This window comes from Parasteatoda tepidariorum, chromosome 9 (genome assembly GCF_043381705.1).
Source record: "Parasteatoda tepidariorum isolate YZ-2023 chromosome 9, CAS_Ptep_4.0, whole genome shotgun sequence".
Taxonomy (NCBI): Eukaryota; Metazoa; Arthropoda; class Arachnida; order Araneae; family Theridiidae; genus Parasteatoda; species Parasteatoda tepidariorum.
In genome coordinates, this window is record NC_092212.1 from 40,302,917 (window position 1) to 40,329,156 (window position 26,240).

The following is a 26,240-nucleotide window of genomic DNA, read 5'->3' on the forward strand; positions in this document are numbered from 1 at the left end:
AAAAAAAAAAAAAAAAAAAAAAAAAAAAAAAAAAAAAAAAAAAAAAAAAAATTGGAAGAAAAATATCCAAGCATGGGAAGTCGAGTAAATAATTTTGGATATAATCAAGTTTTATGATCGTTTTCATTTTGGAAAAAAAAAAACGTTTCAGTTTTCATGCAAATTAAAATCGTTTTATAAATTGAGCTAGTTTTGCTTTAAGTCTCTTTTGATTCATTAATCTTGACTAGAAAAAAAGGGTCCTGTTTTATTTTGTAGCACTATATTTTTCCAGTTAGGGATTATATGAAACGAAATTTTTTTCCCAATTGAAAGTTTGCTATAATGTATAAAATAAAAATAAAAAAACTGGAAATTTACGATAAAATATACTTGCATTTTAATATGCATTTATTATTTACCATGTATTTAACGTAGAAAATATAGTATAAATAAAACGAACGACTAAACACCTGAACATTTAATTAATCAGTGCACACAGCCATCTTATGGAAGTTAAACCCAGAGATTCTGTTTCAAAAACGAGTATTTGATCACTTTGATTAGTGGCTCTCAATTTTTTTTCGATCAACTTATATTCTCTGTGAAAGTAAGTTTTTTTTCACGTGTACCCTATCTGAAAAAACCAGCTGTATTTTTCTGGACTGGTCACAGGCGTCAAGTTTAATTGACGTTAAAATGTTCAGCAAACGTTCTAAATTCTATTCTATTTCGAAAGTTCATTACGCTAAGTTAGAATTTTGTAATGAGTCAAACTAAAGTTTTTTGAAAGTATTAAACAATCATGTATCTTTTTTCTTAATGAAGCAATATACATTTTACATTAAATACAACAATATGTTTTTAATTCAATGCATACATTAAGATTTAATGAAATTGAATATTAAATTTTTCGAGAGAAAATTTATGACAAAGTATATTATTTATAAAAAGTTAAAGTACGTAAATTGAAATTAATTATATTTTTGAATTATTGAATATTTTTCTTGAATACTACTGAATGTTTTTAGAATTCCTGTTGAAAATGAATTCATAATTTTGTCCGTAACGGGATATGGGGGTAAAAAGGAATGATTAATATCAAAATATTTATTAAAAAAATTCCTATCTATTTTCAGAAATATTTATCTAATTTGAACAGAAGTTTTGTCAGGACGATATACGATAATATTCCCGTGTTGAATTACCTTTGAAAACTTAATGCTAACAGTGACGAATGTACTCTTGGCTGTATTATATATTCTAAATCTAAAGTATCAAAATAAATATACTGTTTTCTGATTCCACTCGAAAAATGAATTAATTTTTTCTGATTTTAACAATAATTATTCATGCATGCTGTGTAATGCTACTACTACAATACCCCAATCTCAACTCGCTAACCCATATTATTAACCACAATTTAAATTTAGCCTTAAATTGTTGTGTGATCTTCATAAATTGGAAATAGTTAAAACAAAAATATTGCACAATTTGTTTATCAATAAGAACAGCTCGTTTTTTTAAATTTCTGTACAACTTATATACACTGCAAAAAATTTAGGATCAAATTCCGGTAAAAAGTACCGGCACTCAAAGTGGCGGTACTTTTCACCATGGGATCAATTATTACCGGAACAAAAAATCGCACATACCGTGATTTTTACAGTAATAATTACCGCAAAATCCCTGAATCACTCTAAATAAATAAATATCACCGTAAAAGTTACAGTGCAATATTTTATGGTGAAAATGGATTTTACAGTAAAATGGATTTTATGGACGATGCACAGAAAGTGATGGTACTTTATACTGTAATTTAATCCAGAATTTTTTACAATGCTGCTCAATTTGTATAAGCTCTTCATTGCTAACGCTAGAAAAGTAATTTCGCTGTTTTCGTAACTATTTACTATTTATAAGCGCTTAAATAAGTATTTTACACCCTCTACGAATAAAACTGTCTTTTGTCCTTTTTTTAAAAAGAAAGAAAATCAAATTATTATTTACAGTATTATATACTTTGAATGAGTAAAATACGGTATCAAAGCTCAGGGATTTGAAATTTAATTCGTTTTCCATTTTTAAGAATTTTCGATACATTCTAATTTTTCTAATTTCCATGATTCAGAACTTGTCTTTCACGCAAAATCACGTTTTTTGTATGTTTTACTACCTTCAAACTACAATTTTTCTCAAATTTTGACCATTTGTAAGTTAAAAAGAGTTAAGTATTTTCAAAAATTAGATTTTAATATTTTTAACCAAACGTATTATTAGTATAATAATAATAATAATACTATAAACTCAATTGTCAGAAAACTATTTAATTTATAATTTACTTACCGGAATTTATTCTCAAATTGAAATAAAGGATGAATGATCTGGTCTTAACTTCTAAATAACAATAATTATATTTCAAAAGTAGATTTAATCAAATATCCGAACAATTCAAACCATTAACTGTTTTTTCCCTCCATTTTATGGTTTACCTGTTTCACTTTCAATGTTGTCTATCAATTATTAGCTTAGAACATTCTTATCAAAATATTCATATCCAAAACGCTTTATCAGAATCTTTATGCAAATACTAAAAAAAGCTTTATCTGAAAGTCAAACTATGATAAAATTTTTTTTCATTTGCTTAAAGAGAATAATGTTAGAATCTGTAAGCTAAATTTTGCTTTATAAACCAAGATGAATTATTTCCATGTTTATAGTTAAAGTAAGGTAATGAAAGCAATAGCAGCACCACACAAAAGACATTTTAATATTTTTTATTTGCATTTTTTAAAAATTGAAATATTTTTAAAAATGTTTTTAACAAATTGAAACAAGGATAAAATAATTGTAGTAAAAATATCCATAATAAAAAAGATATGATTATTAGTGAAAAAATTATTTTTTAGTCCCAAAAATGCATTCTAATACATAGATAATTTAAATATAATTGTAAGAATATAATATAAATAAAAATATATAAAAATAAATAAATATGAATAAAAAAAATTAAATATAATAAATGTGGATATTATCGTAGAATGTCTGTTGTAAAGGTTTAGAGCAATTGTTTAATAAAATATTACGAATTCTTATTAGTTGTACTTGGTCTGTTATTTACTGAAAAGATTTCTAAATTTCCATACGACGTGTTTAGACTAGCAGACGAACGCTTTTTTTAAAATTTTATTTTAGTATATTAGTCTGTTCTCCAATGTCTACAAAATTTAAAGAAAATTACATTTATGTAAATTATATTAAAATTATTGACCTTTGAGTGAAATTGTTGTTACTTTCTGTATTCAACGTTATATTTTAGAACATTTAAAATCATTAATTAACTAAACTGTATCTATAACTGCAAAAAGTATAGATTTTATCTAAGTATAAAAAAGATAAACGATCAAAGGGAATTAGAATTCATAAAGTAATCCTAATAGAATAAAAGCACTGGAATTTTTAGAAAGAGTTTATTCAGTAGAAATATTTGGCAACATTAGATTGAATAAGTTTAATATTTGAAAAGAACAAATTGTTTTAATTGAGAGCAAAAATGATTCGAAGTATTCATGAGGGGTGGTGAGAGAGGGTAGACACGAGTATATTGTAAATAAAATCCAATGAGTCAAACCTTTATTACCTATTGCATATTGTTAACAACTAGTTGGAAAACGTAATGCACACATTATCTTCAGGTTTGTAAAAAAATGATTTGTTCATGTTTGTAAATAGTTGTCAGATCACTGTGGGGAAAAGAGCTGATGATTTTGCTTGATTACTCAAGTTTTGGTATAAATAGATGTAATGTTTCAATCTTGCTTCAATTATTAAAAAAACACGTGATTAGCACCTGAGTTAGAATTTTATTATCGTTTGGATAATTTACCATTTAAATCTTATAAACCATTTTTTTCAATAATATGTTATTAAAAACTATTGTATTTAAGTGTTCTCTGATAAATTTGTAACTTTGTAATGAAGTTCAGAATTTAAAATTTTAAGTGAAAATGTGATTAAACTTCAACGATGTGAATAAAATTTGAAAAAATTGATGTCGCAAATTTGGATTGAGGAAATCAAATTATTTAAACAGCAATTTTTTCAACATAAGTCGTTTTTTAGTGTGGTAGCCAGCAGTTTGGAGTTAAAATGCAAATTTGTTTGAAAATGATTGTCGGAATTTTAAGTTTCAAAAGGAGGAGTGGCAAAAAATTTGACTTCAAACGAGACATTTAAGAGATTATTACCCAAATTTGCATAGAATATTAATATTTTTTTACGAAAATCAACGTCTAAAATTTGTTACACGCAATTTAGAGTAAGTTCTATCTCTATAAGAAATAACATTATTCTATACAAAAGTCATTTTTTAAAATGGTTCTATACATTATAGAGTTGAGATGCAACTTAATGTAAGAAAGGCAGTTAAAATCTCAAACTTTAAGTAGAAACAATAGATTAAGGTTAACGTTGCAAAAGACAATTTAGAATTTTTCATAAATTTGCATTACAAAACTTATATGTTTTGTGCATCAATATTCTTTATAAGAGTTTTGTAAAATGGTTCCATAAATTTTAGATCTGAGATGTTTTTGTATTTGTGATGAAATATAATGTCGCAGAAAAGCAGTCAAAATCTTATATTTTAGGCGAAATTTACTAGAGTTTACTACAAAGGTCAGTTAAAAAAATTTTTTCTTCCTAAATTTGCCTCTCTGTTTGGATATCATTGTTTTAAGAAGTTTGCTTAAAAAACGAAATGAAAAATGCTAATAAATATAAAACACACTCATCTGAAAAGTTTTTGATTTAATCAAGAAAATAGACAAACAAAAAATATGAAGTTCTTAAAATATCACATTTTATTTAAGTTGAAATATTTTTCACTTAAAAAATCTAAGCATTTCACACTGTATTAACATTGATTAATCAGTTCTTAAACAAAGTTTTCTGACATAAAATTTTATGATCGAAAGTTGTCCCGATCTAAAGATGTGATCAATTTACTTATTATCCTTTCTACTACTTATTTTGGTTTTAATTCTAAAATTTTGTTCAACTTAGTTTGGATGGGCCAGAACAGGGTCTACTACGATAGTTACTCTCATATTAGTACGCCATGGGCCAGATCTGCCTACTCTCAGGAGTTAGGCCTAAACTGTTTGGATTTCGTGTTCATTTTCAAGAACTCTGGCCAACAAAGAAGTTTCTCAGGCTTTTTTTTTCTTTATAATCGTATGAATCGGCAGACCCAAGCACATTTTGCATACAAACCCCGAAACTTTTTCTGCCAGATCAGCAATTTTGTTGATTGAGCGTGTTTGGCTTAGTGTTAATTCCTTTTTAGAACTTTTTTTTTAAAAATCAGAAAATAAAAAAAGCATAACACTATTTTTAAAAAAGTGCGTTCGGATATTTTACCTTTTGAAATTGAAATATCTTAATACATACTAAAATAGCTGATAATGAAATTTGAGTAATACTTCAATTGGGTCCTTGAACTTCAATAAAAAGAAGATTACGGATACCTACACATGTGACCTATGATGTCATCGTCAGCTGATCGTTTATAAGCAAAATGGCGAGTTAAAGTTGAGTTATGTTTCTCCACATAAGTTAGAATGTTAATTAACATGAAGCTAAATACAGTGTCGTATCACACATCAAATTTGTTAAAATATAATTTTCTACGTCGTCAATTTGTTAAAATATAACTTTCTCGTCTACGTCTTTTATTTAACTTGGATTTATTACTTGTTTATGTATTTAATTGTAACAATGATATATTTTTGTTTTGTGCACCTGGCAACTTCGATGCACAATTTGTTTATGTTATACATGGCTTCATGCTTGTCTTTGTGTTAAGTGAGAAAGATATAGTGAAATAATTAAAATATTTTCGTAAAAATATAGAATGGGTCAATTAAGAGAACTGATACTTGACGGACTTGGCTCACTCGAAATGGAATGGAAAGAACAATTGCTAACGTAAACAAATGCTTCGTTTCAACAATCAGCGTTTTTTTTCTTTAATATCCAGTTTCTTGTTAGTTTTTCTTTTTTAAGAAAAGATGACAAAGCTTATATCTTAATAATCTAGAAACTCAATATTGTGCTTTGCAATGCGAAGACATTTTAGAATTCTTGATTCTATTGATGGGTTCGACACAAAATGGTGAGAAGTCAGTAGGAGAAGGAGGAATAGAAATATTTACAGTTTGTTAGCCAGAAAATGATATTAACAATTCCTTACTGTGATATGACCTGTGTAAGAATATTCAACAATATAACAAAATTCCGAAGTTAGTTAAATTTTTCCTATTGAAAACGAATTTCAGAATATTTATTAACTGAAAAGACAAACCAGAAAGAGTTTTTACAAAAGGCAAAATCAGTTATTCAAGACTGTTTTATAACACTGTATATTAGTTTATTACTTTGTAATTTTTAGGAGCAAAAAGTTGCCTAGATAAATTTGATTTAAAAGAATGCATTGATTTATTTTTTAAAATATCTGTTACAGTTTTGCTTATTATGCTATACCCTGGTCTTTAAAATTAATACCCTACTGGTCCTTTTTTTAATTTCTGAGGTTGACAGATCTGGATAGTTTAATAATTTATGCATCAAATTGCATATTTGACGTGAAAGAGACCAATTCTAAATTCCTTTAACTAATATATAAAATCGATTACAAACTATGCATTTTTATTGCTTAATTTTTGTGCTTTGAAAAAAAATATGGTGCATATTTTCTAAAATATTCTTCGTTATCGTAAATGTTTTCCATTGGATTGATGAAATATGAGTGCCTCAGACAGTCCCCATATTCCTCGGGAAGAACTTCAGGTGGTACAAAAGCCTGGAGATCTTTAAATTGTACGCTGTCCGTATGAAGGTGAAACTAAAAAAGTTAAAGTTTTTATAAAGTCATGGTGATATCTTTTTTAAGTTAGAAAAAGTAGATAGTTTTAATTATAATTATTATAAAAATAATTATAAATTAAAAAATATTTTATATATTAATTATAAAAATAAATAAATATAAAAAAAATACAATTTAAATGCTGTTATTAAATGCTATATTCTAAAAAATGGTGGAAATATTGTGGTGTCCATGGTGGGAGTAGAGTCTTCGTTCAGCCAGGAATGAGATTAACACACTAGTCCTTTCATCTAAAGCATCTACCCATCTTCGAGAAGTTAATCATAAGGCGTTCACTCCCTCCAATGAACGTACACATTAGGAATTTCTTTTCGCCTGAACATCTCAATTGATGACCCTGGTCTATTGCAACACGCAATTCCATCGTGCACATATAGATGGCAACACTACAACTATGTTCACCATAAAAAAAATCCTATCTTGCATTTTCCATCTCTTACGCTAGATGGCACCGATAACACATTAAGAAAAACAATATTACTAATTAAGTCACATTTCACGGTTCAGTTGACAGGGAGCATAACACAATCGTAACTTAACTTCAATATCAAGTCACTGAACTTCACTATAATGCTCTGGTAGTATAAAAAAAGCACAACACACAGAAAAAGTACTCAAAATTCATTCCGCTCACTGTAGGGGAAGTATTGTGGTGAATGCCTTATGAAGACACTCATTTCCTTGATGTTAGAGATATACAGTGTGCAAAAAGAGATAAAAAAAGAAAAAGAATGGAACACCCTGAATAACTTTTAATCTAATGATCGAATCTTAACGCTCTAGGACTCAATATTGATGGGTCGAGGGAGTGAGATATGCTACTTAAAAAGTACAGACAATATTTTAAGTTACGAAATCAGACACAAAAAGGTACTATCTCTGAATAAACATACATTTTTTCGACGGATTCGGATTTCCAATCCCTAAAATCAGGGTTAGACGTAATATGGGAAATATGGTCCCAATAGTTTGGTAAGGAAAGCGCTCCAAAGTGTAGACCCCTTAATGTTAACTTTCATATTTCGAGAACTTTTTAAGCGAATTGAAAATTGTTTGCTCACAATTATAAAATTCTCTTATACAAAGATAATTCCATGCAAAAAATAAATTTTAGTAAATATTTATTGTTTTATTCAATAAGGTGCACAATTTTTTTGATTATTTTAACGAATATAATTTTACACGGCGAAATGCAAAATTTGAGCAAAATCTGACAAATATTTCCAGAGAAATTGAATTTCAAAAAAGTCAGATATTAAAAAATCGATTTCTTGGGAACTATTTGATTGATTTTGCACAAATTTTGAATTTTGTCACGTTCCTTAAAATGAGGCAAGAAATTTCATACCTTACAATTCAAAATTTTTCGGCAAATATTAAATAAAATAATAAAAAATAATAATTATTTACTTAAAGTAAGGTTTCGCATGGAATTATCTTTGGAAAAAAAATAATAAATAATCATTGTAAGAATTATTTTTTGCAGAATATTATCTTTGGACAAACGAATTTTATAAATGAGTGCAAAAGTTTTTCAATTTGCTTAAAAATTCTCTAGATATGGTGAAATACGCAAAAAGTAAAATTAATATTAAGGGGACCGAGGCTGTTCTCTGGAAAAACTATTGAATCATATTTCCCAGACTTAGTTGATTTTTAGGTTCAAAAAACATAAACCATAGAAAAAGATGTATGTTTATTCAGAGAAAATATGTTTTTGTGTCTTATTTCGTAACTTAAATTATCGTCTGCAATAACTAAGTAGCCTATTTGAGGTCACCCCTTTAAAACATTTAGATCGAGTCCTAGTACGTGAAAATCAAATCATTATCTCAAAAGTTATTCCGGAAGTTTCGTTTATTATTTTCACACTGTACATACCATTGAAAGACATGTAGGCAACAATAACAGTTATCATGCAATTGTATGCAACAATAACAGTTTGATGTGATGCGATTAAGTGAACCTTAGTCAGATTGATGTGATATAAATGAATGAACCACTAGATGATTGAAATTTCACACAAAAAATTCTGGTACAATATGTACCATATTCCTATATGCAAAGAATTCTTATAGATTGTGAATAATTAATAAAAGATAGAAATATTAATAAATACACACATAATACATAATATTTGACAAATAGTGTAATTGAACTAATTGGCCTTCATTTTGAACTTGCCTTTAATACTCTAATAAATTTAGAAATTTGTATTTTTGCATAAAAAATTAAAAATTAAATGAAGGAAGGTGTAAAAAAAATTATTTTAAGTTTTTTATCTTTCGTTTTTTACCAGAAAAATTTTGGATCAATAAGAAGTGTAAAATTATTTATTAAAAATAATTTGCATTTCTTTTGTAAATATAATCAATTTAATCCGAATTTCATTTTTGATCATTTTATTTTCAATGATTTAACTTTTTGATCCTCGGTTTAACAAACTATTCTAATAAAAATAGTTCCCTTTATATTTATAATCATTTTAAAGTTTCTTTGTAAATGTTATTATGTTTCGAAATATTTCAAGTTCATTAGAGGAACAAAAATATTTAGTGCTTCTCAAGAGTGCGTGAACGAAATAAAAGATAAATCCATATTAGGATAGGTTATATTTTGTGCTAATTATGAAAAAAAAAATGAAGCACAAATAAAGGCACAAAAATAAAAGTACTTTAGTTTCAGTTTTATCAACAAGAACTTTCTTCAGTGTCTAAAAAAATTCTTCTTAAGTTTTTGAGTACTAAAATAAACTATAGTATGTCCATTTTTGTGCCTTTGTTTGTGTTTTATTCATCTTGTTTTGCTTTAAAAAATTGAGTGTTTATTGAGTGCAGAACTTAACGTATGCAAAAGCAGCAATTATAATATCACCATAAGTTTCTTACCCGATTTCTCATTTTTTTCGTCATGAAAGGATAACTGATGTTGAATAAAACTTTGAAGGCCTCTGAGACGTTGATCGCATGAATATTTTTTATGCGATATGGAAAAGCACCCTGAAGAGAAGAGTAATGACATAATAGGTTACAAGTTTATGAGCATTGTAAGCATACTCTGTAAAAAAGTTTGAGCCCTAATGTCTTGCAAATTTGCTATAATCACAATACCATACAAATTTATCTGTCTTAAGTTTGGTTACACTACACCACAGATGGCACACCTTGTTCGCAAAGATGGCGCATCTTTTTGTGTGCCAGTTAACTTTGTATGACAGCACACTTTGGGTGCATCAACCGTAAATTCATTTTTACCTTAAAATATAATATCGTAATTTTTACAGTCATATCAATTTAATTAGAGTGATTCAGTGATTTAACTATAATTATTTCTGTTAAAAAACCCAAATAAATACAATTCTCTGTTCTGGTAAACATATATTTTACTATATTAAGTACCAGCACTCTCCTGTACTTCTTAACGTAATTTGATCCGGAATTTTTTTAATAGTGCAGAATATTTATTACACATTAGAAAAATCAAAAAATGCATTTAAAATATTTTTTGATCTTAAATTATCCAACAGATTAAAAGTTTGTATAAGATAAGTCATTTATTTATGAAAAATTGAAAAATATTTTAATTGTGTCCTCCTGTTGTTTATTTTAATCATTGTATTTTTGAGGACTGTGAACTTTATACAAAATTTGAAACGTCACAATATTTTGATATGTAACACCAACAAAATAAATATTTATACGTTTTACGAGTTTTTTAAAATAAGCGAACCAGTTATTTTAAGCTTCTTTTCTACATACATTATATTATCTATTAATCAACCGAAAGATTCACAATGATTCAATGCTAATACTAAACAAATAACATGCTTTTAATTATAAACATTTTAATGGAAGGAAAATGTAATGTTCAAAATTTGAAACGTCACAATATTTTGATATGTAACACCAACAAAATAAATATTTATACGCTTTACGAGTTTTTTAAAATAAGCGAACAAGTTATTTTAAGCTTCTTTTCTACATATATTATATTATCTATTAATCAACAGAAAGATTCACAATGATTCAATGCTAATACTAAACAAGTAACATGTTTTCAATTATAAACATTTTCATGGAGGGAAAATGTAATCTACAAAATTTGAAACGTCACAATATTTTGATATGTAACACCAAAATAAATATGTATACGTTTTACGAGTTTTTTAAAATCAGCGAACAAGTTATTTTAAGCTTCTTTTCTACATATATTATATTATCTATTAATCAACCGAAAGATTCACAATGATTCAATGCTAATACTAAACAAATAACATGTTTTCAATTATAAACATTTTCATGGAAGGAAAATGTAATGTCTCTTTCCTTTTCTTAATGCTGACATTTTACTGATGAACTGTAAGTTAGTAAAGTGCTATTATAAACTCTTTTTAAAGTATTTATTTCTTCCACATAAATTATCCAAGAGAAAATCATTACATGAAGAACATTCTTTAAATATTGAAAATAGAAACTATAGCATATAATAAAACAAGCACTTACCTGTTTCGATATAAATTTATGCTTTTTGTTCTTTCAAAATAGTATAATTTTCCACAAAATGGTAAGTTATTATTTATTCAGCATTTTTATTTTACGCAATCTGATAATATTCAATTGAATATTGTTTCAAAATATCTTTTTCTGCATGAAGTTATTTCTACTTTTTTTAAGAATTATGTAAACCTCGTTACAAAGTCTACTACAAGGAACTTTCCATAATGAGTAAATTTAGCAGGAAAAATCTTTTTAAGAATTAGTAAATACTGATTTCGCTAATGGTAGAGGCCTTTAAATGTAATTTTCTTCGTCTAAATAAATTGAAGAAGGAAAATAATTACTTATTGGACGTTTCTTTTATAAAAATACTGAAACTTAACATTACTCCTTTTTTAAACAAATAAAAATACAGTCAAACCCCGCTATAGTGAACCTTCAAGGGACCGAAATTTTGGTTCACTATATCCGGGAGTTCACTATGTCCGTTACGCATGCAATTTCACTAATGGTTCCCAAACTCCTCCCTTTTATTACATTATATTCATATAAATGACTGAAAAATATTATGCAGTAGCAAAAAATTTGTTATTTTTCATCACTCTTTGTCTTGCGTACAAATAAAAATTAGTAATCTTTAGCTGATGAGCAACCCTCAACATCAGGTATGGAAACACTTCCCGACTCTCAGATAATTTTTCCTGAATTTCTGTGATTCCGCTTTTTAAACCTGTCTAACCTGCCATTCGAGCACATAAAAGTAGTTTCTATAGATGGTTTTAAAAATCGGTATATGTATTTATTTTGAAATACAAATTTCAAAATTATTACTAAGAAAATGGGGAGGGAAATCAGTCGAAGACGGAAAAAAGTTCATTATATCCAACTTCCTCACTTTTTTGGTTCACTATATCCACTAAAAATAACATTATACGTGTATAGCAAGGCACGGGACCGAGCATTTCGTTCACTATATCCGGGAGTTCACTATAAGCCGTGTTCACTATAGCGGGGTTTGACTGTATATTACATACTTATATCAACAGCTCATAGTAAAATAATGGAAAATGTAAGGCTTTTTTAACCAGTAGTCATTTCCTTAATGATCTAAATTTAAATAATTATATATTTTAAATTGTAGTTTCCCATTTTAATGACTGTAAGAATTTTTAGGAAATATTTGAAATAAATTTCCATACATGCATCGCTTTGTTAAAGAGTTTAGTGAAGGAAGCTTCTGTGATGTGAGATACATGTGCAAATTTGTAGGAAATATTTTAAATAAATTTCCAAATATGCATAGCTCTTTTAAAGAGTTTAGTGAAGGAAGGTTCTGTGATCTGAGATGTGAGACAAATGTGAGAATTCTTAGGAAATATTTTAAATAAATTTCCAAATATGCATCGCTCTTTGAAAGAGTTTAATGAAGGATGGTTCTGTGATATGAGATGTGAGAATTTTTAGGAAATATTTTAAATAAATTTCCAAATATGCATCGCTCTTTTAAAGAGTTTAGTGAAGGAAGGTTCTGAGGGCCATTTTAGAGAATTTAATTTAGGAACATCAACTGGAAGGTAATTACAAAACAAGTTCTCTCACTGAAACTTTTTGAATATTAGGTTGTAATGAAAATTAAACAACAAAAAGAAAAATCTTTAAAAAAAATAAAAAAAAACGTTTTTCAAATGATTTGATAAGGAGAAAATAATACTATTTTTATCACACTTTATACGAAAAGGTAATGATGTAAGTTTATTGCGAAAATAACTCCCTTTTCTTGTAAGTTGTGAAAAAAAGATTGTTTTGAGTGTTATCAATTTTAAATTGACAATTAGTTAACTTTAAACTGATAGCTTACATAATACTTAAGTTTTTTTTAAATTATGGTTATGCTGTAGGCATTTTAATTATATGTGTGATTATATAAGTTGCATTTTTCTATATGGTTGTTAAAAGTACATGTATAGGAATAATTATAAACGTTTTACAATCGTACAGTAAATGAACTTATTTATAGAAGTGTAATAAGTATACAAATAAGTTTATTGCTTATTAGTCAATCAATCAACCAGACTGCGGAAAATAATAATTGAATCGGCTTTACAAAACGTATTATTTGCTTCAATCTGAAATTTATAGACGCGATTATCATACTCATCAAATAAAAAAAAGTATTTTTGAAAAGTTAAAGAAAATCTGAATCCTATAACTGATTTCCACTTAAAAGAAATCGAAATATTGCAATTACGTATTATCAAATTTTCATTTGAATTTGTAGAAAAAAATCTTAGACGTGTCTCATGAAAGTAACCAATTTTCAATACTCAATTTCAAAATAATTCAGTACCGACTTAAAATTTCAAATGTCTTCTTGGATTTATTAATGAATAAATCTTAATAAAGAAGATGTATCATATTATAAATAGACAATTAAAAATATTAAGATTTGCGAACACTTATTGCCACGTTTTAAGATATAAATCTAGTAATAAATATTTATCCAGACGACATCAGACCAAATAGTTTTTAACGCTCAATATTGTGCAATGCCAATCTAGTAGAAAATTTTATCTGGGCTTTGATTTGGCCATCAATAAACCCTTTTGGAAGAAATTTTTTTTCCATATCAAATATAGTCACTTAAACGCAATCGAAGAGTTTGCCAAATCATAAAGCCTCAATAAAGAAGAAGAAGCACTTCATTGATTACTTTGTAAATTGTTTCTTCCCTGCTGAGCCCATGACAGAACTACTGACAAACTTACCTAACGCACTAATCACTTAAAAACAAAACCGAAAGGCAAGGAGCTCAACTACCCCTGGTATTCAATATTGATATGATAGCTTACATAATACTTAAAATAATTTCAACTATGGGCATGCTTTAGGCATTTTAATTATATGCGTATAAATACTTGATTATACAAGTTACATTTTTCTGAATGATTGTTAAACGTACATGCATAGGCATAATAATGAACGTTAAACTTAGTGACAAGCTCAAACTTTAGGAAGTTCTTTCCCCGCCACCGCATTACAGACGGATTTAAAATGAACTATATTTTTGTTTTAACTTTATTTAATTCACGAATGTTATATAATAATTTAGAGCTATATTTTAGGTTTCACGATATTTATTTATGATTTACGCTGGTGGAGAAAGAAATACCTATGTTTATAAACGAAGTTAAACTGCATTGGTGGCCGGGATACCCTGGTTGGCAGGGCGCTGGACTCAAGTTTGTGAGAACTGGAGCTCGAAGACAGTAGTAAATGGTGACTGGTGCACGTTAAGTCTGTCGGGTCACAAGTCCTCCATATTCCCATAACAAATCAATACCCCTGGGGTATTGAATTGCAGATTGATCGTCTTCTAGTTCAGGTCAAAATTACGATCTGTGGATGAATGAATGGGCCCTATAAAACGAGAGTGACGTAAGGGTGTGGTAGAAGTAAAATACTTGAACATAGATGGCGCCACTGCAAAACAAGGACAATCGCACCCCCTTTGCCTACATGGCAGACGACAACAACAATAACAACAACTGCATTAGTGCCCAACGCATCCAATGAGTGATTGATATTACAATCAAATATTTTGGCATGTAATATTATTTGAACAAAACTTAGTTCAGTAGCAACATTTTATGTGATATTATATGATAATTCAGAATAGTACTTCTAGCATTCAGCGTGTCACATAATTGTCATTGCTCAAGCTTAAGTTTTGTGAACATTAGAATTTATGGATGTCTTTTTCTACATTTAATAATTAATTTTCAATATAGTAATCGTGTTATTACATTAATGTTTATTATTAATGTTTAAGTACTCGTGTTTAAAAACTCGACACTTAGATTTTCTGTGAAAAAAATCTATTTGGAAACTCTGTTTGAAAAAATTTGTAAAATAAAAAATTGATTGTTAAGTTTTTTTTGATCGAAATATAAGTTTTAAATTAGGAATTAGAAAATAACTCCAAAAAAGTTTAGTTGTATAAAAATTTCTTTAAAAAATGCATTACTTCAATAGATTGTGCAATATAGATAGATATCAGAAAGTTATTTTTTTATTTCTGAATTAAACAAAAATAATTATTTAAAACAATAACATAACAGTATATTTTATTAAAATATTATTTTCATTTTTATAAGCACAATTGCGAATGTAAATAATAAATAATAGAACGATATTTTAGGTGAAGAAGGCGATAGCAAAACCAATTAAAACACAGACGATTCTATTTGAGACACTGACCAATCGTTCAAAGAACTTTTTCTCATGTCAATAGATTTCAGTGCTAATAATATGCCATTTGTAAATGGTTTAAATAAACCGTACTTTTAAACCAGAATGTTGGTTAGATACAGTAAAAAATGTCTAAGAGAATTCTGGGCCATTATTTCCGAACCGTCTAAGGAAGTATTTTTACAATAGCGTTTTTTCATCTGCATTGAATACTCTAAAGTATCTCGAAATCAGATCAAAAAGCAAGTTTAATAATTCATTTCTTTTCATCAAAAAATAAGATATTTCCAGACGTGAATAAGGAATTTTATGCCGCACTTGCATTATATATTTTTTCATCATTTAACTCCGTTATCTAAAGTTTTAAAATATTGTTCTTGAAGCATTTTGTGCTATGCGGGAGAAAAGTAACATTTAATTTACACATTACGGTATTTAGTTACAGAAATATATAAAAAAGCAACAAAAAAAAGGATATTCAAATGTTTATAATAAACATCCAAAACCGTCACTGAGTTGATTTTAGTTTCATCCGGATTACATATCTCTCACTATTTCGATTGCTACATTAAAATTAAAACTTTCAAACATTTAATTTAAACGTTAATCCCTAAAACATGCATTTTTTCTTAAATGCCATTGCAACGGTATGAAGAACGCGTCAGTCAAATATCTATAATGATTAAGTCACGTTTCTGTTCACTAATACCCAGTGTCTCATGCATCATAGTTAGAGGAATGTGCAAAAGATTTGCTGATAACAGTTAGAAATTTCCAATTTTCCAATCTACTAAGAATATTTTATCAAACTTTAGCACCTGGTAAAAGAAGAAATAGAGAGCTCTATCAAAGTATTTAACGAACTACAAGTGTGAAGATAGTCTCTAAGGAAGCGGCATTAGCACACACCTTCTTATAATTATTTCGGATTACAGTTAAGTACGTCACCCTGCTTTTCCAGGCACAACATTTAACGGTCACGACCAAACATTAAATGTTAAGAGCGCCACGTGGTTTCAATCTCAACTGAACGACGTGGAAAGTGCCTAGACTGACTTTTACACCTATTAACTTGTACATCGTATCAACAAAAGCGCATTTAACTACAAGAAATTTAGTGTGTATGTGCTTATCCACACACACTAGCTGCCAGCAGCCAGGATCAAACTTCTGACCTGCATCTTTTTAATGGTGGTACACGTGGCACCCAAATGGACTACACCACAGAATTAAAGCATGTAAATGGGGCCTAAACGGGATAGAATTAGGACGGGCTCAATATCTTAACGGTAGGTAGGTACTTTATTTACGTCACACTAGAGCTGCACAATGAGCTATTGGTGGTGGTAAATATCCCTGAGGCTAATCCGAAGACATGCCATCGCAATTTTGGTCCTCTGCAGAGGGGATGGCTTCCCTGCTTTGGTACCCCGACGACCTGAAAGCGAAGGCGAGCATTTTACGGTAGAACAGTTTAACGAGGACCGATACGGTCCACCCTTGGTCCCTACGAAGACTGATTAAAGTGGTCACCCACCGGCTTACCGACCGCAGCTAGTTATGCTTGACTTCGGTGTTCAACTGGGAGCCGTGTCTATACAATCAGTCCACTGAGGGACATATCTTAACGGATGTAATATTTTATTTTATTTTATAACCGTCACTGAACAGCCGAGATAATTTTTGGGTTTACGACGGCTAATGTTCAACTACGCAGCCTTGTAATTTTGAACCCAATCCAGAAAACAAGGGAACTCCTGGATCAAGTATTGGGAGAAATTTGCCTTCTTGGAGGACTTTTAGAGGGAACTAACTTGAATTTGCGCTTCATGGAAAGGAAATCCACGAGAACGTCCCACGGTTAGCCTGATTTGCAAATAGACTCTTACCCATGATCCGTCTACCACTGAGGATATTTCACGTCAGCACTGTGGTCGGTGCAAGTCGGGGATGTGGAATTCGTATCGACTGGAATTCGATACCGGTTCGCCGCATTGGAAGGTGAACGCTCTATCCCCTGAGCCCTCGCTGCTCAATAGATATCATATGAATGCTTCAATCACGCACTTAGATAGACCAGCTTTAGAAGTTAATCTCATTGCGAGAAAAGCATTACGGGATAGAATAAATACCGCGCTATTTTATTGTATTGCCTTTAACTTTTTAATAGTTCAAAGCACAGGGAAAGTGACTGCCGACATTAGAACATTCCACTACGAACCTTTCGAGCTGAATGAGTGAAAAATGAATTTTTCTTATAAGATTATCATTATGGATTGTTGCAATTTAAATGGCAGTTGTTTCTCATTCATCAACGGCAATTAATAAAATCTTAGTCTGACGAATTATTCGTCCGATTTTGCTAAAATTTTGCATTTTGCCGTGTGAAAATAGGTTTTTTAATATGATATAAAAAACTGTATGCCTTACGGTTCAAAATATTTTGACCAGCATATAATAAAATAAAAACTAATAAATACTCACTAAAATTCATTTTTTGCATTGAATTATCTGCAGCTAAACAAATTTTATAATTTTGTGTATAAATTCGTCAATTCAGCTTAAAAATTTTCGATATATGGCGGAATACGCAAAAAGTAAAATTAACATTAAGAGGTCCAAACTTTGGATCGCTCTCCTGACCGAACTATTGGGACCGTATTTCTCAAATTGCAACTATCCCTTATATTTTGGGGGTCAAACATCAGAATCCGTTGAAAAAAAGGTGTGTTTTCATTCAGAGAAAAAACGTTTTTGCGTCTGATTTCGTAACTTAAAATATAGTCTGCGCTAATTAATTAGTATATTTTAAGTCATCTCCTTGAATAATTAGGATTAAGTCCCAGATAAAAAGATCCGATTATTAGATCAAGAGTTATTCAGGGTCCTCAGTTTTTCATTTTGAGAACTGCTCATTAAATGAATAATCTCAACAAAAAAAAATTTAATGATAAGATATATTTGTTAATTAAAACTTCATTTACTTCAAAAACTTACGAAGTACATATATTTTAAAATGCAAGGATCAGATTTCTTAGAGGCCCGCTGTTTCAAATCAAACTCTACTCCTTTTCCAACTTTAATAATTCATTTTACTTTATAACGCAGCTGATATATTAAATAATGCGTCATAAATGTAATGCAGTTTCCTCCTATATTGCATTTTTCAAATTAAGCAAAAATATAGTTTTCATGATATTCAAGAAAAAAAATATATATTGCCACAAAATTGTTTACTAAATTGCTTGATCGTTTCAAAATCACTTTTCTTAGAAAATTCTGAATTTATTAGATTTTCTTTCTTAAATATTTTAATAGAAAGCCATTCCAAATTTCAACGAAAAAAAAAATCCAATTTAAAATTTATGCCCATATTCTCATCTAAAGTTCACAGCATGCAAATATTTTAATGAACAGTGAGCGAAATCAAAAAGATATAATCTTACTTACTTATGATCCAATGCCGACCGCCCTGTGTAGGGGTTGGCATTGCATCAGAAAGGTTCTGCGTTGGAATCCCGGGCAAGGCATGGATGTTCTTTCATTCATCGAACTATTTGTACACTGTATTGTGGGAGCAACATTGCCCCACCTAATATGGTGCCCCTGAAAGAGAAAAGTGGCCAACAAATTTGCCATTCAGATGTCTGTGTGATGTGAGGTCATTCTCCAGGTGGGCACTGGAAAAAAAAACGCTTGATCTAATGGTGGCGCTTTCACGTATTCAGATACAATCTTAATAATTTATGGTACGAATCTTGAATTTTCCAAAATAATGCGCAGACGATATTTTAAAAATAAAATCAATCACAGAAACAAACTTTCTCTGCATAAACATGCACTTTTCTAAAAGTATTAACCTCCAGATATGAAACATAATCTGGAAAATAGGATTCTAATAGTTCAAACAGAACGTAAATTTTTTACGAGTATTCGTTTCGATAATGGTCCCATTTTTTTTAAAAATAAAAGGGCATTAATTTTTAAATAATTTTTAATGTAATTTTTAATAGACGTAATCCAAAATATAAAGCGAATCAGTTAAATCAGTTTTGAGAAATGAAAATTTGAAAAACTACCTTACTGTATGATAGTGACATTTCTGGTAGAAGGAAAAAGAAACAAAATTCTGTTAATCAAACCAAAATATACACCATTAAAACCATTTATTTGGAAATGTTTCAAAATATAAGTTAACAGGTTTTACCGGAAATTCTGGTTTTAAAAATTATAGTTTTGTTTTATTTTCGTTTTCTGTCGTATGCCTGTTTTTAGGCAGTGGGGATGTGATTGTTCCTGTTTTTCAGTGGCGCCTTCTATGGCCAAGAATTCGACTTCTGCCACGCCATTTACACAACCACAACCCGTTTATGGGCAGGTCACATTCACACACAAAGGAGAAAGGACAGAGAACACAGAGAGAAAGAAACATCCATGTCTTTCCCGGGATTCGAACCCAGGACCTTTCTGATGCAAGGATCGTTCCCTGCCCCCTACACAATCCGGACGGCTTACAGCCTTTATTACCACACGTTTAGCAAAAAATACGAAACTAAACAGTAAATTTAGAGAAATAAATGGCTTCTATGCCATTAATTTGGTTAAATTGCTCTAAAGTATCATGATAAAATTACCAAATTTTATTGAAAAATATAAAACCATTTTTTATTGATAAATTTACCAAAATCATTACTAAAGTGCTTCGGTAAAAATTACCGAACTCTTTGATCTTCCCATACAGTAAGAAACATGGTAAATTTTACTATATTCTGGTAGTTTGAACCGTAATTTTTTTCTCAGGGTAATTACGTGTGAAAAATTAAAATTACATTAAAATGCCCGAACTTACGGTTACTATCCTGTCGAAACTATTAGACTATATATTCCTGTTTCTGTATAAACTATGTTTCTCAGTTTGCTGTTACTGAACTTCCACATTTTGAGAATTATGAATCCAAATCCGGCAGAAAAAAGGGTTATGTTTATTAAGAGATCTCACGTTTTTAAGGCCTATTTCATAAATTAAAAAAATGTCAGCACAAACATATCAGCATGCTTAAGCTTAGTCCCTCTAACCGTTATGATTTAAAACAGATTTGTTGAAAATCTAATGATAGCGTATAAAAGTTATTAAGTTTCTCATCCTTTTTTTATTTTGAGCACTGTACATCTATTTTACTAAGATACTGCTTTGTCAGTTAGTAACAAATCTGATCTTTTCTATTGAGAACAATTAATTAGATTTTTTAGAATATGAACCTAGTACCATACGATGCTGTACAGTTGCCTAAAGAAGAAGAAGACAAGGCTATGGCTGTTATTAATGAATCTGAACATTCAAGGAAAATCAGTTTGGAAACGCTTAGAAACATGCTTAAAGGTATTGGTTTTCGTTTAATTGCATTTGTAAATTACTTATAATAATTTGTCTTAGAAGTTTATGGGAAAGGAAAATAGGAAAATAAAAGTTTTTTTTTAAACAGGGAAGATTTTATTCATAGGAAGATAACATTCAAGGAAAGTCTGTTTGGAAACGCTTAGAAATATGTTTAAAGGTATTGGTTTTCGCTTAATTGCATTTGTAAATTACTTATAATAATTTGTTTTAGAAGTTTATGGGAAAGGAAAAAAAGAAAGGAAAAGTTTTTTTTTCTAATAGGGAAGATTTTATTCATAGGAAGATAACATTCAAGGAAAGTCTGTTTGGAAACGCTTAGAAACATGCTTAAAGGTATTGGTTTTCGTTTAATTGCATTTGTAAATTACTTATAATAATTTGTTTTAGAAGTTTATGGGAAAGGAAAAAAGGAAAGGAAAAGTTTTTTTTAACAGGGAAGATTTTATTCATAAGAGATTTTATTCATAGGAAGATAACATTCAAGGAAAGTTTGTTTGGAAAAGCTTAGAAACATGCTTAAAGGTATTGGTTTTCGTTTAATTGCATTTATAAATTACTTATAATAATTTGTTTTAGAAGTTTGTGGGAAAGGAAAAAAAGAAAGGAAAAGTTTTTTTTTTCTAACAGGGAAGATTTTATTCATAGGAAAATAACATTCAAGGAAAGTCTGTTTGTAAACGCTTACAAATATGCTTAAAGGTATTGGCTTTCGGTTAATTGCATTTGTAAATTACTTATAATAATTTGTTTTAGAAGTTTATGTTAAAGGAAAAAAAGAAAGGAAAAGTTTTTTTTCTAACAGGGAAGATTTTATTCATAGGGGATTTTATTCATAGGAAGATAGCATTCAAGGAAAGTCAGTTTGCATGGAAACGCTTAGAAATATGCTTAAAGGTATTGGTTTTCGTTTAATTGCATTTGTAAATTACTTATAATAATTTGTTTTAGAAGTTTATGGGAAAGGAAAAAAAGAAAGGAAAAGTTTTTTTTTTAACAGGGAAGATTTTATTCATAGGAGATTTCATTCATAGGAAGATAACATTCAAGGAAAGTTTGTTTGGAAACGCTTAGAAATCTGCTTAAAGTTATTGGTTTTCGGTTAATTGCATTTGTAAATTACTTATAATAATTTCTTTTAGAAGTTTATGGGAAAGGAAAAAAAGAAGGGAAAAGTTTTTTTTTTCTAACAGGGAAGATTTTATTCATAGGAGATTTTATTCATAGGAAGATAACATTCAAGGAAAGTCTGTTTGGAAACGCTTAGAAACATGCTTAAAGGTATTGGTTTTCGTTTAATTGCATTTGCAAATTACTTATAATACTTATAATTTGTTTTGTGCAAATTACTTGTAATTTGTTTTGGAAGTTTGTGGGAAAGGAAAAAAAGAAAGGAAAAGTTTTTTTTTTCTAACAGGGAAGATTTTATTCATAGGAAGATTACATTCAAGGAAAGTCTGTTTGGAAACGCTTAGAAATATGCTTAAAGGTATTGGTTTTCGTTTAATTGCATTTGTAAACTACTTATAATAAATTGTTTTAGAAGTTTATGGGAAAGGAAAAGTTTTTTTTTAACAGGGAAGGTTTTATTTTATTATATTTCATAACCGTCGTTGAACAGCCGACCCAATTTTTGAGATTACGTCGACTAATGTTCAACTCCCCAGCTTCACAATTTTGAACCCAATGTAGATCTTTGGAAAAATGAATTTTATAATTGTGCGAAATTTTTTTTCATTTTGATTAAAAAGTTCTTGTGATAAGGCGAAGTACGCAAAAGAAAAAATTACCATCAAGGGGTCCAAACGCCAGATAGCTCTCCTGATCAAACTACGGGAGCCATATTTCTCTGATTGCGGCTACCCCCTATATTTTGGGGGTCAGAAATCCGAATCCGTTGAAGAAAAAAGTATGTTTATCCAGAGAAAGTACATTGTAAGTCTGATATCGAATTCTATTGCGACTTTTGATTTCCAGGATCTTTTCAATAGCATTCCCCTTTCTAAACTAAAAGATGTCCTTTTGAATTATTACTACGATTTTAAAAATATCTTTAGTTACGAATTTTATTATTAAAAAATTCTAATTAATTTTTGTCTCTTTAGTAATTTTCTTTAGAATGGAGAAAACATTTTTCTTCAAATTGATAGAATACCACAAGGATCTAATTTTTCATCTTTCTAAGCTAACTTATTAAGAAAAAAATTATACTCTCAATATTAAATTTGTTTTCAGATTTATTGATAATTTCATTATCTTTAATTTTCAAAATTATAATATTTTATTAAGTAACATTTATCCCGAGGAATTAATCTTGCTTCGTAATCATGATGATAATATTAATTAAAATTTTTTATATTTGGGTATTATAAAAGAAGAAAATATCTGCCATCTTAATTTATAATAAGAGAAATGATTTTAATTTTAATATGAATGAACTATTTACTTAGAATTCTAATGTTTGTAATAAAATCTATTTAAATACCATTTTTTATCGGATGAATAGAATTAAAAGAATATGTAGTAATATTTATTTATCCAAAAAACAAATATACAAACTCTTCCAAAATTTGATGAAGAACAATGGATACCCAACTAAAGTAATTAAATTCTATATTAAATCATTGAGTTAATTGTATATTATTGCAAATAAATTTACTAAAAATTTCTTTTGTTAATTTATATAATTTTTTTCCCAACATTATTAACTGTCAAATTCTTTGAATTATCCAATATAATATTACCTTGCGCGCATCCATTTTTGGGCCCATCCCTGGTAACTCACAAATCAAACGCACTTCAGTAATGCACATAGATATAAAGGTATTAGTCCCTGGTAATGCAGTAAAACAAAACCCCTCTATTTTATGCTTTTACCTGAATTTGCGCTTCTGTTTTCATATTTTGTAATGTGGCAATCTTATTACGAAAATATTTTAAATCATTCTTGAAAAATTTTCCGTTCATGTAAGTTCATTTGAATTCGCTACTCGCTTAATGGATTTAGTTTTATGTTTTATTCTGCTTTTTATTTATATTTTATTTTCTGTTTTTACGTGATATTTTTACTTAATGTGTTCTATTTTATTTGTTGTAAATTTTTTTGAGTGCTTCTCACACTATTGTATTGATGTATTTTACTTTGGCTATATTGATACAATATTAGAAAGAACTCCTTTTTGTGGATATAATGTCAGCTGATGAAAAGATTATATCTTTTATTTTCGGGATTTTATTAATTTTTTTCTTTCTTTTTTCATTACTCAGTAATTTTTCCATGTTTTCTATGCATTTTGACGTTCGTTTACAACAGCATAGTCAAAAAGTGATTAGCCAACATGCGTCGTAATAACTTTATATTAAAAATATCGTTATTCAAAAAACGGCGTGAAAAAAACGATAAGAAAATATCTGCAGAGAAAATGGTTGGAAAATGAAGGGGGTTACTGATGGAATAGTCGTGAATTAAGCACGCCAAAAAGTGATCACTCTAATTCGAAATTCCGGGGTCCGAAATCCGATTCTCTAATCCGAAATTCCGGTCGAAATGCATTAAAAATATCGGAATTAAAATTGACTATATAAAAATGCTGTAAAAGAAGAAAAAAAAGATCAAATAACTAGCGAGAAAACGATCAGAAAGCACGTGGATTAACGACGGAATAGACGTGAATCATGCTCTTCGTTAATGATTAATCGTTGATTAATCGTTTTCGAAATTCGGGAGTCGCAATAGCATTATATTAAAAATACTGGAGTTTGAAAAATTATGTGAAGATCGTCGAATAAACGGTTAATAAATATCTCAAAAATGATCAAAAAACAATGAGGATTTAGGATGGAACCGCCGTTAATCGAGAGCGTCAAGAAATGATAACTCTAATTTGAAATTCGCGTGTCGTAATAACGTCGTATTAAAAATATCCGAATTTGAAAGTTACGGAAGTTACGCTAGTTACGGAAAAACGATCAAAAATCCAAATCATCAGAAAATATTAGCTACTGCGTTTTTCTGAAACTGGCAATTTGCTACTTTCTAGTCGACGAAATCGCTCCCTGCTAGTAAGTAATGAGTAGATTAACAAGTGCCTGCATAATATTGCACAGATCATCAAAAGAATTTGCGGATGAACTAGATAATTCGAGAAATGAAACATTTTTCGGCACTTTCATGAATTACATCAGTTAACCTGCACATCATCTTAGATAAACCGTAGAATAGATGAATTCCTTCACTTTCGCGGTGGTAGCTCACACACTAATATTTCTTCAAAATTTTTTATTTCTTAGATAAAGAATTCAAGCCATCTCTAGATAAGGAATTTTTATTGGCGTATTTACGAGCTTATGAATTTGACTGTGACAGAACAGCACACTGTATGCAAACATACTACGAACTCGTAAGGGATAATCCTGATTACTACAAAACGTGTGTTTTAGATGCATTGCCAAAAGCATACCTAAATCCTTTTGAGATTTCCCCCTTCAGAATGAAAGACAACAGTCTCCTACTTATAGCACAGTATTGTAAGCATTCTTTTCGTTTTTTAATAATTAGTTATTCACAAATACATTAATTCATACATAAATACATTATACTTCAGAAATACAATACATTGGCGTATTTACGAACTTATGAATTTGACTATGACAGAACAGCATACTGTATGCAAACTTACTACGAGCTCATAAGGGATAATCCTGATTAAAATCTAATCTACTTATAGCACGATATTATAGGCATTCTTTTCTTTTTTAAGCCTTACGTTTATATTGTATTTGTGAAGACAACCAACATAAAATGTTTGGGAGTATATTTGATAGACCCTAACTCGTTTATAATGGAGGATTTTAAATGATTTTTTGCTTAGCATCTGGTTGTCTTCTTGGAGGATTTTCAATATTTTCCGAAGAGTGTAATTTTGTTTGAAAACAGAATAAAAACTCGTGTAATTAGGCTTATATTAACGAAATAAAATTTTAGAACAAACTGGCATCAAGTTTTATCGTCCAAAAAGGATTCAAAGGCAGCGTGAGCTTAACATTTGTGAAGTAGATGTTTTACAGACTTTTGTCACTTTTATTCGTATTGAATCTAAATGTGTGCGTGTATGTATGTATGTATATATATATATATATATGTGTGTATGTATATGAATAATGAAAACCCCTTTAT

The 26,240-nt window shown here is 29.1% G+C and overlaps 2 protein-coding genes and 1 long non-coding RNA gene across 9 annotated transcripts in view; 1 reads left to right on the plus strand and 2 right to left on the minus strand.

Annotated features, from left to right (window-relative positions):
* Positions 1–2,535, minus strand: part of LOC107452802 (alpha-tocopherol transfer protein-like) — a gene marked incomplete in the record, with an annotated part of 20,300 nt that extends 17,765 nt beyond the window's left edge. Inside the window, 1 exon segment of the mRNA XM_043047266.2 lies at positions 2,345–2,535.
* A 2,236-nt stretch (positions 2,536–4,771) lies between these two features.
* LOC122270325 (uncharacterized) overlaps positions 4,772–26,240 on the minus strand; it is a 27,013-nt gene continuing 5,544 nt past the window's right edge. Inside the window, exons 2-4 of one of the 2 annotated variants that reach the window (XR_011637671.1) lie at positions 19,120–19,349; positions 9,814–9,924; positions 4,772–6,883 (exon numbers count right to left, since the gene is read on the minus strand). This is a non-coding gene — a long non-coding RNA (uncharacterized lncRNA). The remainder of the gene's footprint in view (positions 6,884–9,813; positions 9,925–19,119; positions 19,350–26,240) is intronic. The other variant, XR_006225733.2, reaches the window with a different exon arrangement.
* Positions 16,572–26,240, plus strand: part of LOC107452804 (alpha-tocopherol transfer protein-like) — a 15,512-nt gene continuing 5,843 nt past the window's right edge. The window contains exons 1-3 of one of the 6 annotated variants that reach the window (XM_071185171.1): positions 16,572–16,958; positions 20,911–21,049; positions 25,355–25,591. In XM_071185171.1, the coding sequence (XP_071041272.1) occupies positions 20,923–21,049; positions 25,355–25,591 (364 nt within the window). In that variant the 5' untranslated portion in view covers positions 16,572–16,958; positions 20,911–20,922. Of the gene's footprint in view, positions 16,963–20,910; positions 21,050–22,255; positions 22,346–25,354; positions 25,592–26,240 lie in introns of those variants that run through there. The other 5 variants (XM_043047260.2, XM_043047258.2, XM_043047259.2 and 2 more) reach the window with 5 other exon arrangements.